This window comes from Adiantum capillus-veneris, chromosome 7 (assembly GCF_014529385.1).
Source record: "Adiantum capillus-veneris isolate H3 chromosome 7, ASM1452938v2, whole genome shotgun sequence".
NCBI classification, from domain to species: Eukaryota; Viridiplantae; Streptophyta; class Polypodiopsida; order Polypodiales; family Pteridaceae; genus Adiantum; species Adiantum capillus-veneris.
The window spans coordinates 115,983,863-116,001,876 of NC_140937.1; the positions used below are offsets into that span (position 1 = coordinate 115,983,863).

At 44.4% G+C, this 18,014-nt stretch overlaps 1 protein-coding gene across 2 annotated transcripts in view; it reads right to left on the reverse strand.

The window, feature by feature from the left end:
* LOC147454477 (uncharacterized) overlaps window positions 1-12,191 on the reverse strand; it is a 100,310-nt gene extending 88,119 nt beyond the window's left edge. The window contains exons 1-2 of one of the 2 annotated variants that reach the window (XM_086516416.1): window positions 11,939-12,191; window positions 11,764-11,836 (exon numbers count right to left, since the gene is read on the reverse strand). In XM_086516416.1, coding sequence (XP_086372542.1) covers window positions 11,764-11,836; window positions 11,939-12,035 — 170 coding nt within the window. In that variant the 5' untranslated portion in view covers window positions 12,036-12,191. The remainder of the gene's footprint in view (window positions 1-11,763; window positions 11,837-11,938) is intronic. The other variant, XM_086516415.1, reaches the window with a different exon arrangement.
* Between the last annotated feature and the right edge of the window lie 5,823 nt (window positions 12,192-18,014).

The window sequence follows — 18,014 nt, forward strand, 5'->3', positions numbered from 1 at the left end:
CAGTAAATACAGCGTGCTGAATTTACTGTTTTTGGGCAGGAATCAGAGAGTATACGCCAGTAGAAGCGAGTTCCAGTAGGGGAATTGGTTTCGCGCAAGTTTAGGGGCTGTTATGCTGCCGAAATTTGGCCAAAACAGGCGGTATATAGTGGGATACAGTCAAAGGATTCCCAGGACTCTTCTTTGTACTTTACCCTCCTAAAGAATAAAGAAATACCGAAAGGGGCGCCAATTTTGGGACCTACAGGTTGTCGGCGTCTGCTCGGAGCATTCTAGCTTCCGAGCCGTGTGTGTGATTAAGTGTTAATTCCCGTTACAGGTCTCCTTTGCAAAGTGCTCTGTGTGTGTGTCTAAAGTAAAGAATTTCGGGTGAAAGCCAACGCCTACGGGCCGGTTTCACAAACGTTGCCTTCAATTTCTCCCACAACTCAAATGCATTGACAAGACCCTTGAGATCTACCAAGATCTCGTCAGAGACGGCCATTTTAATGTAGGTAATGGCCTTCTTGTTCAATGTAAGCCATGCTGCATTCGACATATCTTCTGGCTTCTCTGCTCCAAGTGCCCTGTCACAATCTTTAAGAAGGAGGATTCCTTGAATCCTATCCTTCCAAAGATGAAAACCTGTTCCCTCAAACCGCTTGATCTCAAAGAGATTCTTAGCGTCAGAGGAAGTCGATGCCATAGTTGCACAAACAAGGGGGCTTAAATGCTGGAATTTTTGGGCAAAATGCACCAAAAACAGAATATAACCTCACTGCAATGTGCACAACAGCTCCAAAGTGTCACAGAAGCAATTTGAGTCAAAAATATGCAAGTTTAGGCAAGAATAGCAATTTCTGAATTTTTTGTGTGGGAAATTCAGCAAGCAAATTTTTGCCCAAAAACCCCAATCCAAATACATCAAATGTACATTTGCATAAACCTGCGTAAATCTGTAATTTGCTGTAAAAACCTGTTTTAGAACCTGTTTTTCAGCAAATTTGGTTGATTTAGGGTAGTAGGGACCAAGTACAAGTGTTCCCACAACTTAATACATCGTGAGAGAACCTGTACTTTGCTGTAATAACCTGTTTTTGACCTAAAAACAGCCTGTTTTAAGCTGCTTTGGCACTCTAGGTATCCCGGTGATCCGGGAAGCAAGGGGGTTTGCGATAGAAGTGGAGATTGCCGCAAGAAAACACCTTTTGCTTGTTGTCCAGCCACCTGCGCAAGTCCTTGTGAAACCCTAGGGCTCTGATACCAGTTGAAAGCGCGAAGCAGAGGGTACCGATAGGTGGCGTTGCGATGTAGTGCAAGATTGGGGCAAGAAGCAGGAGGCGGAGTGCAGCAGAGAGGAAGCGCTAGGGATCGAAACAGGGAGAGAGAGAGAGAGCTCACGTTTTTGGAGAAAACTCAATAAGTGAGTTTTGCGTTTTCCCACTTTTATTATAAGTGACTTTAAAAAAATGTATCCAGGTTCGACAAAGTATAAAAATGTACAAAAGGGGGTTATTTAGGCCTTTAACCCAACACACTTTGTGTCATTGACACCTTCCACAACTTACTGGGTACTTAGGGTACCCATCAAGCCTTTGTTTTTCCAACAAACAGAAGGTATTTGGTGCAAAAAAGTGCAGCAAAAGTGGGCTGCAAATTGACCTGCGTTTTTGCAGCAGGAGGACAACGCTCAGCTTCTGGACCTCAGATCTCGCCACCACCTACCCGGCTTTGCATTTGATGCATTGCCGGTGAGTATCCTCTCCTTCTTCATCAGATTTCAGCCATTACCCCTTGCAATTTTCTCTGTTTTCAGCCCATCTGGGACAGTGACAGTGATTCACCACCCTTTCCATACTCCTCTGCACCGCTCCGGACCTTGCCGGGAGCGTACGAGCACGCTGAAAATCGCTGGACAGCAGCATTTTCATCACCTCGCAGTTGCGTTTTTGGGTGGACAGCAGCCACATGGCTTGTGTTTTTCATAGAGGATGAAGTTACCTCCTGCCAAGACACCATCCAGTGGTGGTTCGTGCGATCCCTCTGTGACTGCTGCAGTACACGGTATCTTTGACATCAGCTTGATTATCTACGGGCGTACGATCCTTGGGAGATCCATTCATTCCAGCCGTCATTCGGCAGTTGCGCACTCCAGAGGGGGTGTGACTTGTGGTTTACTATGGACACACCTATGCACTCATCAGAGGAGTTCACACAAGATATGGCCATGCTCATGGCAAAGACACTTACCACTCGACCTCGACATGTCAGATCACTTGCTTACACAGGAGCATCTACATGGACTTAGGGAGAGGATCTTGGATCTCTTCTTGGACACGTTCATTGCTTGGATCTACAAACTGGAGTGGGACTTCACTGCTTTGGACTCTCTTGGAGAGTTTCCCTGCGAGATGCGGGAGATCAGGCATCATTACACGACTACATCCGGAGTCACCAGGAGCTTGGCTTGGATGATACTGCAGTTGCTCTTCTACACTCCTGATCATTTGGATTGCTACCTTCAAAGTTGCTTACAATCACCCTCGATAACCTTACAGCAGACTTATCCCCCGACCTGGGCAGTAGACCACTCTGAGTTCATTCACATTGAGAGCCACACCGAGATGCGGTTTGGTGGCGTTGTTGGCGCGGATTCTGTTTTGGTTGACACAGGAGGATTGGAGGCAGGAGGTACAAGCAAGACGACGCAGACCACCAGTCTGGCCTTTCCTCTTCTCAGAGGATCTTCACAGTGCCAATTGCTTAGTTTGGCTTTCCCCTCATTTTGGATTACCCTACCTACTGAAAGGACACCATCCGGTGGTGGTCCTACGGTCTCCTGGTGACTGCTGCAGCTTACGGTAGCTTCTATAGTGCATGTTGTTTAGTCTGACTTTCCTTGATTTGGAGGACATGTATTGCGCAAATTACTACATCTGGCCTTGCTGGAGTTTTACACAGCTTAGCCACCGGGCCACACTAGGTTGCAGGTTCATGCATTGACAGGCTTCCGGTCATTCTCATGAAGGTTCCTGGGCAGCTTCTCCGTTTTCTCCAGACGGTTTGACTACAGACACCACAGATCCTATTGGGCAGGACACTTGCAGGTCTATTGACACTTCTTTCACGACAAGGAGTTGTTCTCACACTCAGTTCGGGACCTTCACGCGGTACCTTCACACTGTATCGGCGCAGTACAGCAGTTTGCTACACTGCTTGTGACGGCACTTTACCACGGAGACTTCTTGGCCGTCGGGACACCCTAGACTGCTGCTACACTCATGGAGTATTGTCCTTCACTGGACATCGCAACAGACATCTTAATCATTTGCCTCACATCTTCGGCTTCACGCGGTTTGTTCAGCATCCGGTGCTGAGAGGGGGTGTTAGACTTACGCCACTCTACTGCTTCACAGGTCTAGGGCATACTTGTACGGCTAGTATGTCTCCGGGCTGGCCACCCATAGTCTAGGTTGCTCCTGGTCCGGCCAGCCGAGTTTGAGGCTGGCTGCCCACCTTTGTCAGGGCGCCCTCATATATTTCCATAAATCATTTTTTTGTTGGGTCGTGAGGATTTTTATCAAGCCTTGCCTACATCCCCTTTGGCACCTATTTATAGGGCTAGGGGGGTACCCACTTCCACATCACACATCTCACAGAGATCGCACATCTGATTCTACTGAGGGTCTTCTGCTTATGGTAGTCATGAGGGGCTGATCGCCCCCTCTTCACCATCTCTTGCGTTTGTGTCTACTGTCTCTCTCTCTCTCCTCTCTCACGCTTCCGCACGCGCGCTCTCACACCCTTCTCTATTAGAGATGTATTTGCTTTAGATTGCACAAAGTCTGGTACAATGGTTCTAAATGTTGTGATGCTTGACGACGACGATGTCGAGGCTAATGGCTGAATCTGAAAACACTAGGGATGTTGATGGACTTCTCCAAGTGCGGTGAGGCTACCCACTGATCTGCTGTCATCAGCGACGACAACGACGACGACGACGACGACGACGACGGCTGTAAACTAAAAAACGCTAACTGCTCTGCTGGCTGAAAGCTGAAAATGGTGCCTTGGCCACGATGGGAATGGCGACCGCAACGAGGTATGGCTGATCTGCTGTGGTACTTCTGCAAGATGCTGATTGACGAAGCAAAAACGCTGCTGGCTGAAAACGCTGATGCAAAACGCTAGGTACTGATGGCTGAAAACACTGAAGTATAGGTACACCAGGTACTGGGTACTACTTGGTACTTGAGAGGCTCCTTGCTCTGCTCCTCTGCTTGAAACTAACAAATCCCACAATATGGTAAATGAAAAGTCACTTATTAATAAAATGCACTTTAAGAGGCTTCTATCACTTTAAATTAGTCACAACTTCCCCACGTATTACATCCTTTGCCTAGTACTGCAATCTTCAACATACAGGCTTAAAATTTGGGAGATAGAAGATGGTCACACGTGAAGGGTGTGGGTGTCACCCATCCTGCATTTAAAGATCCACTGTATGCTGCAAAGATCTTTAAGTCCACTTGCATGGACCCACAATGGTTCGACAGGTTAAAGATGAACCCATAGTTTTGGACATCATTCATTGTGAAACTATTTATCCACTTGCCATGGTTTACCATGTGAAGCATCGCTCATTTCAAGTTTTTGGAATAGCGTCCATGTAGAGCAGTGGATAAACCAATGCAATGCACATGGGAGTTAGCTTGCCATTCACAATTATGTAGCCACTAAATGGTCCAATGCGGTGAAAATACTTATGCTTGGTGCGGGTTATTGATGCTAGTGCTAATGGGTTGTGCAATCAAAGGGTATGCAGCTACTCTAAATGCCTGGACATTCACGTCCTGCGTACAGGCTCACAAAGGTGACCAAAGTCTCCAGAGGACTTGGTGCAATCCATGGCGTAGATGGGGATGGGGGAGGTTCGGGGAACAATCGTCCTGGTGTACGAAAAGTATCCACTCCGCTTCTGGTGATGACTATGCACTGAGTACTTGGGTACTTGGGGTACTTGGGTTCTTGGGGTACTTGGGTACTTGGGGTTCTTGACTACTTGGGTTCTTGGGTTCTTGGGTTCTTGGTACTTGGTACGGCTTGCAATCTACGTTTAAGAAGGCTTCTCATTTACCAAAGCTAACCTCCTTCCTGCGGGTGCACCCCTTGGCGGCCTTGCGGTCACACCAAGCTTGCTTTTTCCCACCTCACATCGATTGGCCTCCCGCTAAGTGCAAGGTCCGCTCTCAATGAGTGGAAAGGAGGAACGAGGGGAGGCTGAACAAGCCCTCCGTTTCTGGGTTACCTGCCATTCTAAAAAAACACAGATTAGGAACCGACACACCCAAGTGGTCTTGGGTTACGTGATCACAACAAGCAAAATTGTCGTCGACAATGACGACGACGACTGAAAACTGAAAAACGCTAACTGGTCTGCTGGCTGAAAGCTGAAAATGGAGTCTTGGCCGCAATGGGAATGGCTACCACGACGAGATATTGCTGATCTGCTGCGTGGTGCTGATGACGAAGCAAAAATGCTGCTGGCTGAAAACGCTGATGCAAAACGCTAGGTACTGATGGCTGAAAACGCTGGTGTATAGGTACACCGAGTACTGGGTACTGCTTGGTACTTGAGAGGCTCCTTGCTCTACTCCTCTGCTTGATATTGGTGACAAGGGTTGTATTTATAGGTGCACAAAGCTGTAAGCGCAATTTTAGTCCTTGGATGTTTATTAAAAAATGCAGCCATTGTCTTTCGCTTTAAAAAAAAGCAACACTACCAATGGAAACCTAATGTGAGGGGGGACTCGGGGAGTCATCAAGGGGAGCCATAGATGGACACCTCAGAGTGCGCGCGCGCATGAAGGGGGGGGGGGGGGGGGGGGAGAGAGAGAGAGAGAGAGAGAGAGAGAGAGAGATGAAATGAAATGAAATGTTATAATAAACGTCTTCAAAACGGCCAAAATGACCTATGCACCCAAAAAGTTGCATCTCAGGAGAATCTAATAAAGTGTCTGGAAGAAACTAAGAGAAACTGAAACTGAAAGCAAAAAAGCTAAAATAGAATTGTAGGGCACTATGAGGGGGTGACTAGGAGCTCTCTAGGAAGAGCAAAGATACAATCTCATGAGGAATCAAGAGGGGTTTTTTTTTTTTTACCATCATCATCAACATAGTGGGTGTCCTAGGATCTCCAGCCTCGGTCGCTGGCGAATCTCGTTGATGTCCTCCATGGTAAGTACTCTAACTGGGGGTCTCCTGTATTGTAGTAGAGTAGTCCTGATCTTCTGATGTAATCTCCGTCAATGTCGTGATGTCCCTCGTAGTCGTGGGTGTCTGAATCTCTTGAGATCAAGGGCTTGGTCAATTAATGTACCGCTATTGTGGTGGCTGCTCCTCTAGCTGCACACTAGCGAGTCTAAAGAAGTCTATGATCTGTCTCTGGGACTGTCTCTCTCTGCCTAATCCCCTCAGTAAACCCCCTGTGTATGCGCAACGCAGCTCTAAAAGATAAAGCCAAGGCATCTCTGATCCTGATATCCCATAACTCTAGACAGTGGTCCAAACCCTCTCTGAAAAGAGAGTGAAAACGACCCCGTATCGCGTAGTGCACTGGACAATGGCATATAATGCACCTTTGTCTCTAGCTCCATATGACAGCTAACATGGTAGCCTCCTCTGGTACTCCTCCAAATCTACCAGTCTCAATCTCGATCTAGTGTGAATCTAACCAATAGCACATCGTATCCCATAAAATAAATGAGCGTCCATGTAGCTAGGTTTGATCACAAACCCATCCTCCATAAGCTGGAGAAGATGCTCTCGATTGAAAGCCATCTTCGTGCCCAACTCATGTGTCAATTGTATCCATGTTAGTCTGGTGTCTAACTCAATCGAGTCTTGTCTAATGAGTCTGGTGATCTCTGTTCGCGGGAGAGACAAGGAGGGTGCATCCAATGAGTACTCGAAGTGGGGGAGTGTCCATGTAGCTAGAATTGGTCACAAACCCATCCTCCATAAGCTGAAGAAGATGCTCTCTGTAGAAAACCACCCTCATGCTTCAACTCATGTGTCAACTATATCCATGTTAGTCTGGTGTCTAGCTAAATCAAGTCCTGTCTAATGAGTCTGATGATTTCTGTCTGCGCCAGAGACAAGGAGGATGCATGATGCATCCAATGAGTATTGGAAGGGGGGAAGTATGTCCATACTAAAACCATGTAGTTGAAACTGGGATGTCATCTGTGCATACCAGCAAGATGTATCTCCGTGTGACGCTAGCTGATGGGAGGACTCCGGGGCTAGTCGAACATATTTGTCTCTAGGATGTCTAAAGGAAATTGACCTAGTACGTGCCCCTACCATCAACGGGGCGGCAACTAGCTCTGTCCGAGTAATCTCATGTGGTATTGAAGCTTTCGTACGAATCATCCGAGATATCATAGAAACCAACGACCTTTCCATACATCTCCATCCTCAATGCTACCGGATACAAAAGGCCCTCATATGACATATATGCACTCTATAAAGCATAGATGGAGTCATCAGAGTATCAAAAAGCCAAAGCTTCATTCCAAGTTCTTGGAACTACACTTGCGAGCTCGTCCTCTCTAGCCTCCCCAAAGCTGCATACGCTCTAGTCAGTCTAGTCTCTGTTGATCTCCTCAAGGAAACACTGGGCCACTAAATACAACCCCAAAAAGGCAAAGATTCATTCCAGGTTCTTGGAACTGAACCTACGAACTCATACTCTCTAGTTTCCCCAAAGCTGCATACGCTCTAGTCAGTCTAGTCTCTGTTGCTCTCCTCAAGGAGAACGTTGGGCCACTAAATACCACCTCAAGATAAGTGTATGAATGTTCTTGAAACTAAACCTACGAACTCATACTCTCTAGTCTCCCCAAAGCTGCATACGCTCTAGTCAGTCTAGTCTCTGCTGCTCTCCTCAAGGAGAACGTTGGGCCACTAAATACCACCTCAAGATAAGTGTATGAACTCCACCGTCTCCTCACGATAGGTAAAGGTGGGTGTTGACCTCTTGACCCATTGTGGTGTAATGTTAAATACCATGATCTTGATCTTGCCAAGGTTCACAAACAAGCCACTATCCTGAGCAAAAATGTGTAGGGCATCCAAGCGGCGCCCTCGCTCTTGAGTGTCGGATATCAACACAACATCATCAGCATATAGCAGCAATGAATGAATATATATACCTAGATGAATCAAGGATAAGCCCAGATTCACCCTTAGAGAAAAGTGCAAGGTATAGACTCATGGTACTATCGTAGTCACCCACAAGACAATACAACCATGTCCCTGCCAACTGTGCTCCTCTACCACCCTCGCTCTCTATGTAATATGAAATACCAAAAAGAGTACGAAAGAGTGGGTAAACTTGTTTCCCCCCAATAGTGGAGTAAATCGACTTAGATGTCCCCTCAGGAGTGCGGACATGTCCCACTACTGTCAGCCCCCCAACGGCATAGACCAACGAAGCCCACGACAGGCATAGATACGGCGTCTGTGGATGTCACATGCACATGGCTCTGTGTGCCACATGGACATGCTTCATCGACTTCCAGAGCCAATTTTCTCCTTCCTCCTAGTGTCTAGAATCCTAGGAGGATTAATACCAACAATTTTGTGAGTCTGTTCGCAGGACCTGCATGTCCGAACGAGTCCATTAGATTAGGTTTTCCAATTTTAGAACCCTCTTGCATAAATGGTTCGTACACACATTTTGACATATGTTTTTACACTACGGTGGGCATCTGGCATGACGTGCATAAAGTTTTAGTTAGATAAATCCAACAAGCCATTCCCCACGTCGATTGGATTCCTGGGTGGACAAATGTGCGACAGTTTCACCAAGAAACTAACCCCCTTGCCGAACTAACTAGTAAATCATTTTTATGTTTTATTTGTTGGGTCCGGTGGACAGTTTGCCCTACCTAGCCCTTAGTTAGTTTATAACCCAAATTTGAGGTATTGCATTGTGTACATTTCATTTAAACAATCTAAAGCAAATACAAAATCGGCAACGGTGTGGGGAGCCCTTGAGAGGGTTGGTTGGGACCCCATCGGGTGTCATTCCCCTCTCTCTCTCTCTCTCTCTCTCTCTCTCTCTCTCTCTCTCTACTGCACTCTCTCATTCGTTCTCTTCAAGGAAGATAAAAGGAATCGTCATTCAAGCTAAAAAAAATCACTTACACAAGCAAAGAAAGAAAAAGATTTGTGGAAGTGTAAAACCTAGATCTTCACCACTTCAATTTCGTTGCACCTGACAGTGGAATAAGTGCTTAGTGTGACAATGGAATAAGTGCTTAGCGTGACAGTGGAATAAGTGCTTAGCGTCCCCAACCACTTCCTATATACCAAGTCAGGGTTGGGTCTGGCAATGTTCAGCAATAAACCCAACGACCCATAAATAAATAATATGGGGGCGCTTATGGAAAAATAGGCCTAGGTGCACAACCGGACAAAACATGGGCATCCAGACAGAAATTGTCCGAGCAGGACATGATGCAACCTAAATGCAAATGCAACGGGTGGTCAACCGGGGAGATGCACAAGTTGTACAAGCATTCCCTAAAGCATAGTGAAGCAACAACGTGGCATATATCTTAACATGGCATCCCCAAGAGAACATGTGTCATGACCCCCCTCTAAAGGCCATGATATGCAAGTACTCCATTCCAACATACCCTTGAACATGCAAATGGAATTTTGCAATCAAAGGTGTCACTAGTAACTACAGCCTCATGCTCTGGTGCCGCAAACGTTGTCAAAGTGAGTTTTTCTCTAAGGGACACAAGGAAGGCGCAGGGCCTCTGGCTGTGAGAGAGATGTCAGAGGAGAGCAAAAAAACAAAGAGGAGAGTAGAAAAATAGGTAATGACTGCTAATCGCACAAGATAGCAAGGTGATAAGGTACATAGTGTTCGGTACGTGTTTGGTGCATCTTGTACGTAGCATTAAACAGAACGGGTATAAGGTACGTAAAATTCGTTCGTTACTTTAAACAACGCCTAAAATCTGCAATAGTGTAATATGTTCATGATATATTCATAAGGCAAAAATTTAAACTACAAACCAAGACTACCATATGGCAAAAACTATAAGCTTTGAGGAGTTCATATGAGTTAAAAATTGTTAGATGTCGGTAAGGTGCTTTCTCACACAAGTAACAATGCTGGGAGCCAACCCACATGAATACCTCTCTGTCTGCTCATCGAGGTTGACAGACCAAAAAGAAGCCACCAGAAGAAATGAATCCGATAACTTTGGTTGTATGATTGAAGGGCAACGTTCTTCTTGAACTGTAGATGGTTCCACACAATCAAAGTACTTGCCTCATACTCTGGTATCAACCATAGGGAAGCAAACATTGTTTGAATCCCACCCAAGTCTTCAGCGCATGTCCATGAAGTGATAAGATCGACCAGCACTATAAAGCATTCGCTTTAAAAAGGGAAGATGCTTTTCTGACTTTAGAGGCTTCTGTGAAGTTGCCTCTCGAGAAAGAGGTATCAAAATACTAGATAAAAGCAGGCGCTTTCTTCTCATCTCAAGGCTATTACTGACTTTCTGGCCGTGTCCTTTGTAATCCTTCTGACCCTCTATCAGAGTAACCTAATCATAAGCATTAGGTCGTGGAAGTGTATGGCCCAAAGTGCCAAAAGTTGGAGACTTCCCTCCTCATTTGGGTGGAATCCATAAGGGTTGGTATCCTTGCATGCCAGGCACCACCTCGTACATCCCTCACATAAACCCAAGCATCCCTATTCTGTATGGTCCAAAAGCATCCCTATTCTGTATGGTCCAAAGCCACCTACTCCATAAGACCCGAATCTCTCTGCAGGCATCTAAAACTGAATTTTCGCCTCCTTCTTTGTACTCCTGCTAACTCTATATCGGAGTCAATTGATCTTAAGCATTAGACCGTAGAAGTGTGTGTGTTGCTCTGGATACCAAGAGTCAAGCCTAAAGTTGGAGGCATCCATCTTTGACAAATACCACCAATCCCATCTTGGTGAAATCCATAAGGGTATCCCTGCATATCATGTCGTACATCCCTCCCATAAAGCTAGGCATCCCTGCTTCATATGGTCCAAAGCCTCTTGCACCTTAGGAACCAAATCCCCCCTGCACACATCCAAAACTGACTTTTGGCCGCCATAACTGAGAAAGCTGGATTCTTGCCCAAAAAGGCCCAGATAGGGTGGCATCTGCTGCTGCTGCATCTAATGATTCGCAAGAGAATTGAAACCCTTCTTGCTGCTAGATGCTTTTGTCAATCAAAGCTTGATTGTGGCTCAGGAGATTTAACAGTATGTAAGAAAGTGCTATCAAGGAAAGGATGATAAGATGCAAGGGGAAAGAGTGCTTCAGCTCTTTCAAGCATGGGCATAGACAAAAACCTTAGAAAGAACAGACCAAGGTAAAAGGCTCTTCTTCTTATTAATATTTGTGCCGGTTAGTGTCACATAGGCGATCAGTGTTAGCTGTTGAAGGTATTTCAACATATTCACTTTTAGCTTGTCAAAATAGGCAAGCATCACCAGTCTTTGCAGAACTTGGACGTGCAAATTTTTGGGCCTCTTTCACTCCAGGAACTTACAGGATTCGAAAGCATTGTCACTTAAGTCAGTACTAAAGGCAAAAAACCTTCAGTGTGGGCAATCACCTTGACTTCCTCCCGCCCAAGAAAAAAAAAATCTACACCAGAGTTAAACAATTATGGCAGAAGAATTGATTTTCAGAAAAGGCAACGAGCACTGACCCCCTCAAGATGCTTGCTGTGTACTGCGACCCATTATAGCAAAGAAACCAGATCAGTAATATAACCAACAAATCTGCACTCTTGTTAAGGATACAAATCATTACAGAAGTATCAGTAACATAAGTTCACAGGACTTTTCTCTCCTTCTGACGAAAGCCAGAGAAGTTTAGGATACTGAAGAGTAGACGCTCCCACCAATCCAACATGTAGAGCCCAAATGTAACATTGTACAAGAAAATCTTGCGATGCACCCATCTACACAGCTTTTTCATCTTGCACGTGAGTGCCGGCGTGTGTATGTGTGTGCGCGCGCGCGCGAGAGAGAGAGAGAGGGTGAGAGAGTGGGGGTGGAAAAGTGAGTACGCGCTCGCGGCCTGTATTCCTGTGTTGGCTGTTAATATGACTGAAGCTGACAACGTAGAGAAAGAATTTCAATCAGCATTGGGCACATCCATGTATGCATAGTGAATGTTGCAAATAGAGCCAAAATTTCCATTAGCATCGGGCACATCCATGTATGCATAGTGATTTAGAGAATGTTGCAAATAGAGCCAAAATTTCAATTAGCATGGGGCACATCCATGTATACCTTGACTAGTACTGCCGGCTGCCTTCGGGGGCCTCTCTCTCTCTTTCTCTCTCCCTCTTTATCGCGTGCAAAAGGGCTTCTCTCAATTTTGGAGTTTAGTCTTCATGTCGCAGATTTCTACACGTGTAAAGGGCTACCCCTTGTTAGTTTAGATTGTGCAATAGTGATTTAGAGAATGTTGCAAAGAGAGCCGTGTCACTTGGCAGCATGTCATAAGGTGAAAAAGAGGGCAATGTTGAGCTAAAATTCTATCCATTGTGTGTGTGTGTGTGTGTGTGTGTGTGTGTGTGTGTCTGTTATATGACAGATGGGATGCTTCTGAGAAAATTTCATGTGGGTAGCTAGTTCTCAAGTTATTTTGTTATCATGCTTGATGACGCACATGAAAAAACAAGACACACTCGTGCCCTCTTTGGGTCGTTGAAGGACCTAGTAAGGTGGCAAAAAGATTTGTGGCTTATAGTCACCCCAACAACATTTGATGCTAAGAAGTTTTCTAGGTAATTTTTTTGCCCTATAACGTTTTTACTATTCCGGAAAGAAGGTTTCTTGTCGAGATTGTATATGCAAAGCAACCAGAGAGTGACTATCTTGATGATGTACTTATTATTGTTATCTAGATACATTTAACTAAGCCAAAAGGTGATAACCTTCTCTTTTTAGCAGGATAGGAAGAAATTGATACGCCGTGCCAAATCTTGTGTGAGAGACTAAAGGGGTTGGGTCCCACTGTTGCAAACCAGATTATACTTCAAGTTTATAGTGCCCCCACAGAGACACCAAACTACACCTTGAGATATTGTACTATGGACTATAGTAATTTCCACCTATGCCAAAGAGGATCAAGGCCAAATTGCATTAGCTTGTTTTGAGTGCATGCTTCATGAGGGGCGTATCTCCAAACACAATGACTTATGTCTACATCTTGAAAGCATGTGCCACACTTCGGGCCTTGGACAAAAAGCAACAGATCCATGACAAGAATGAAAGGCATGAGTTTTGCAAAGTAATATTGTGATGGTGTTGCTACAAAATAATGTTGCTTGAGAGGCAATGGCCTTGTGGATATTAATGTCTCGTGTGGTACACATGTGATGGCACACAAGATGTTGGAGAATCTTTCTTCTCTAAATGTTGTCACTTTGGAACACACTAATAGCATATTGTGGACAAGAGAGTTCAAGGTTAGCAAGCATTATTTTGCTTTGGCCAAATGCAGAGTGAGGTATCATTCCAAATGCAATGAGTGACTTGAATATGTGCCTTGAATGCTTGTGCTTGTAATGGAGTAGTGGTTGTGCAATAAGGCTACTACAAGATAATGCCAAGCTTCAAAGTGTTGCAATGACACAAGACGCTTTAGTCAAAAAGAGGAGAGTGTTGTGAGAGCAACAGTAAAGGGCCATATTGGATTCCATCCCAAACAATCTAAATCGTCCTTGGGAAGATCCCATGCCAAAGACACAAGAGCACCATCTCATTGAGGAACTCGGTGGTGTAGGACTCTCTACATATGACATGCAGGAGTGGAAGAAGGATGCATTTGGTATGGCAACCATATTTGGCCAGCGGTCAAAGCTACTGATATAGGAGCAAAGACAAAGTTTTTCCATTTACAAGCTGAAAATACGAGCTGCTTAGAGTGGTCCATAAAAACTAGATCATAATTGTCATTGAAGAAATTGGTTTAGGGAAAACAACACATGTTACACATATATCGAGAAAGTGTACAACCTTGAAGATGGTTGCAACGTCTATATCTAAGGGGGTTGCTCAAGAATTTTCTTGTAGGATTGGTGAAGAGGCTAGTTACATGATTAGGCTTGAGGATTGTGTGGAGCCCAAGACGATTATCAAGTATATGAGAGATGGAATGCTTCTGAGAGAAGTGCTTGTGGATAGCCAACTCTCCGTGGATTTTTTTATCATGCTTGATGAAGCACATGAAAAACATTCCACATCAATGTCCTCTTTGGACTGCTAAATAAACTAGTAAGGTGGCAAAAAGATTTATGTCTTATAGTCACATCAACTACACTTGACGTTGAGAAGTTATCTGGGTACTTTTTTTAGTGTAACATTTTCACTATTCCAGGAAGAACATTTCCTGTCACGATTCTTTTTGCAAGTAGAGAGTGACTATCTAGATATTGCACTTGTTACTATTATGTAGATACATGTAACTGAGCCAAAAGGTGATATCCTTCTTAGCCACAAGGGATGGGTGAGTGTGGAGTGGAAAGTGGGTGACTAGTATCCAAATGGAACTATGTCTACATATGGGTGGAAGAATATACTACAAGTGGCACTCATTGCATTCCATAGAGCAGCTACAAATCACCTAAGAAGTGCTTGAAGTGGATAGGGCTTTTGCCATGCTGACTCAGATGGACAAGAGTGGAAGCACCTAGCAATCATCTTAATAGATGGCTTGTTAAAGGAAAAGAACATCTACAAGACTCTTGCCGTCCTGACTCATGGGGATACAAGGGGATGCACTTCAAACCCTATTATCTACAAAGCGTGATTGATGGAGTGATTGATCGAGGCTACTAGTTCTTTCACATTATCTTTTTATGCACGCAATTAGAAAGGTTGTGTTATCAAAGCCATCAATTGTGGGCAATTTTATCAATTTTACATATGGGATTATTCTTGAAAACAATTTAAAAGAGCTGGTATAAAAATTAGTCCACTTTTCTTGGGTAAAGGCCCGTGAGTGCACCCAACTAGACTGATCCTAACCCCATTAACTTCTTTTACTAACCCGCGTTCAATATACACAAAATAAAGAAACTTACTCCTTCTAGGTGTGTGGTGTTTCCCCCCTTTTTGGTCTAGCTCTTCCCTTCCCTAGACGCAAAAGCACGAGGCCCTCCAAGACTTCACAACCGGTATCAGAGCGGCTTTGACAGAGCTTCCCCCTCGCCATGCTCGTAAGCACCTTCCCTTGGAGCTTGGGAGAACTAGAAAATTCTCGATCTGCCCAACAGAATCACAGTAGCGTAGATCTCGGGTAGCAAACAGTAGAATCAAAGTAGCAAGAATTGAGGGTGGAAAATTTGGTTGTGTGTACACACACGCGCGCGCGCATGCACATTGCCACAAATTGACAATTGTAGGGAATCGAGTAGCAAAGCATAATCGTGTAGCGTGAATGGAAGCATAGAGAAGTGCTAGTGGCAATTCTACATAATCAGGCAGTTTGGCAAAATATGTGAAATGGGGCAGTGAAGAATCGGGCAAAAATTGAGCAGGCAGGGAGTGAAAATATGGCAATGCTAAATTTTACGGGGAGGGGGGGGCAGCTTGACAACTTTGTAACGCACATTGGAAAAAAAAAACATCAACAGGGGACTTGGGCTTAGAAGCTCTGCATAATTGAGTGAATAGAATTTGGGTAGTTTTTTGGAGCTTTGAAAGTGAGCTTAAGCAAGAGTGTGTGCATGCACACACTCACACTCACACTCACACTCACACTCACATAGAGCATCGGCAAGGGGCTTTAGGTTCCTCTTCGCCAACACAGAGATAAAGAAGCAAGGCTTCGCACAGAGAAGATCAAAACAAAGGATCGTAAGTGTGTGTAAGTGCGTACCTACACACACACACACACACACACACACACATGAGCTTGTGTGTGAGGTTGAACGGCTTCTTCGAGCTTCACATCAGCGACATCCAGGACATTCTCGACCCCTCGATTGGGATATATATATATATATATATATATATATATATATATATATATATATATATATATTATTTTAAAAAAAATTATTTTTCTCTCCGATTTGCCATCATCCCCGCCTCACCCTACAATTTTGACATCCTCGCTACCTTGACATCGATTATTACCCATGACGGTCAATTTTTTGGGTCATTTTTTGGCACACATATAGAGTGTGCATAGCCTTCTAGCCGGGCATAGCTCATCGAATGGCACACATTGGTGTTTATCTCAACATCCTACACATTACAGGGTGGATTTTTGACATCCGGCCCTTGACTTCGGCTAGTGTGCTTGCATATACTCGCACACATAGGGAGCATTTTTTGAATATGCTTCGGCTTTGAGGGTGGGCATTGTTTTGGCACTTCCCCGTACAGAGGAAGTCAGCATCGGATTCCAGTTGACAACGACATACAAGTTTTCTCACAGCAGGTCTATATGGGGGATTTGGAGCCCGCAAGGACCCACTCGCTTTGTGGCCCGACACACATTGACAGGCTTTAGTGTGCATGCACAATCTCTAGGTTTCAGACACACAAGTACAGAACGTTCACAGGTATTTTGGTAATGGTTTTGGTAGCAGTTTTGCTACGGGTTGTTATGTATTAGGAGATTCGTATTTTTTTGAGTACACACAATTCTATTGAGCTCTTTTGAAAGCAGATATCTCCGCAGGGCTTTTGTCTACCGTTTGCATCAGATTCTGGTGTCTGTTCATGCACGATTTCTAACTCATGTACATTAAGTTGTAGATATTATCCATTGTACACTGTGTGGAGTCATTTTTTGGTGTTCTTTGGAAATTTCTCAGCCATTCTGAGACTCCGACCGCAAGAGCCCTTTTTTAGATCATTGCTAGTTTTTTTGTGTCTGCTTAGCCTTTTGGAGGGTCTTGCATGAGTTTGAGCAAGAGGTATTTTCAAATGTTAAGATGCCTTTGCTGTGTACAAGTTGGTGGAGTTCCCCATTATGACATCCTTGCCATAGGTTATGTATCTGATGGGATATTTTACTTGACATCGTGTATGGCAGTCGCTTGTTGGTGTGACAATTGACAAATTATGACCAAAATCACTCTTTTGAGTTGATTTTATGCATTTCAGTGTGACAATTGATAGTTTATAACTAGATTCACTCTTTTGCGTTGATTTTATGGTTTTACGCATCATTTGGGTTGAGTTTCCACTTCTCGAACAAAGGAGACTATTGGAAAAAAAAATTGTAAGTTTATTAATGCATTTTATGAGGGTTTGAGCACTATTTTGGCTTCATATTTTTCCCTCGTTACAAAGGAGGTTCTGTCAGAATCTCACTAGATCTTCTTGCGCTTAAAGTGGATAGGGCTTTTGCCATGCTGACTCATATGGACAAGAGTGGAAGCACCTAGCAATCATCTTAATAGATGGCTGGTTGAAGGAAAGGAACATCTACAAGACTCTTGCCGCCTTCACTCATGGGGATACAAGGGGATGCACTTCTAAGCCTGTTATCTATGAAGCGTGATTGATGGAGTGATTGATCGAGGCAACTAGTTCTTTCACATTATCTTTTTATGCACGCAATTAGAAAGGTTGTGTTATCAAAGCCATCAATTGTGGGCAATTTTACATATGGGATTATTCTTGGAAACAATTTAAAAGAGCTGGTATAAAAATTAGTCCACTTTTCTTGGGTGAAGGCCCGTGAGTGCACCCAACTAGACTGATCCTAACCCCATTAACTTCTTTTACTAACCCTTGTTCAATATATACAAAATTGAAACTTACACACACTACTCCTTCTAGGTGTGTGGTGTTTCCCCCCTTTTTGGTCTAGCTCTTCCCTTCCCTACACGCGAAAGCACTAGGCCCTCTAAGACTTCACAACCGGTATCAGAGCGGCTTTGACAAAGCTTCCCCCCTCGCCATGCCCATAAGAACCTTCCTTTGG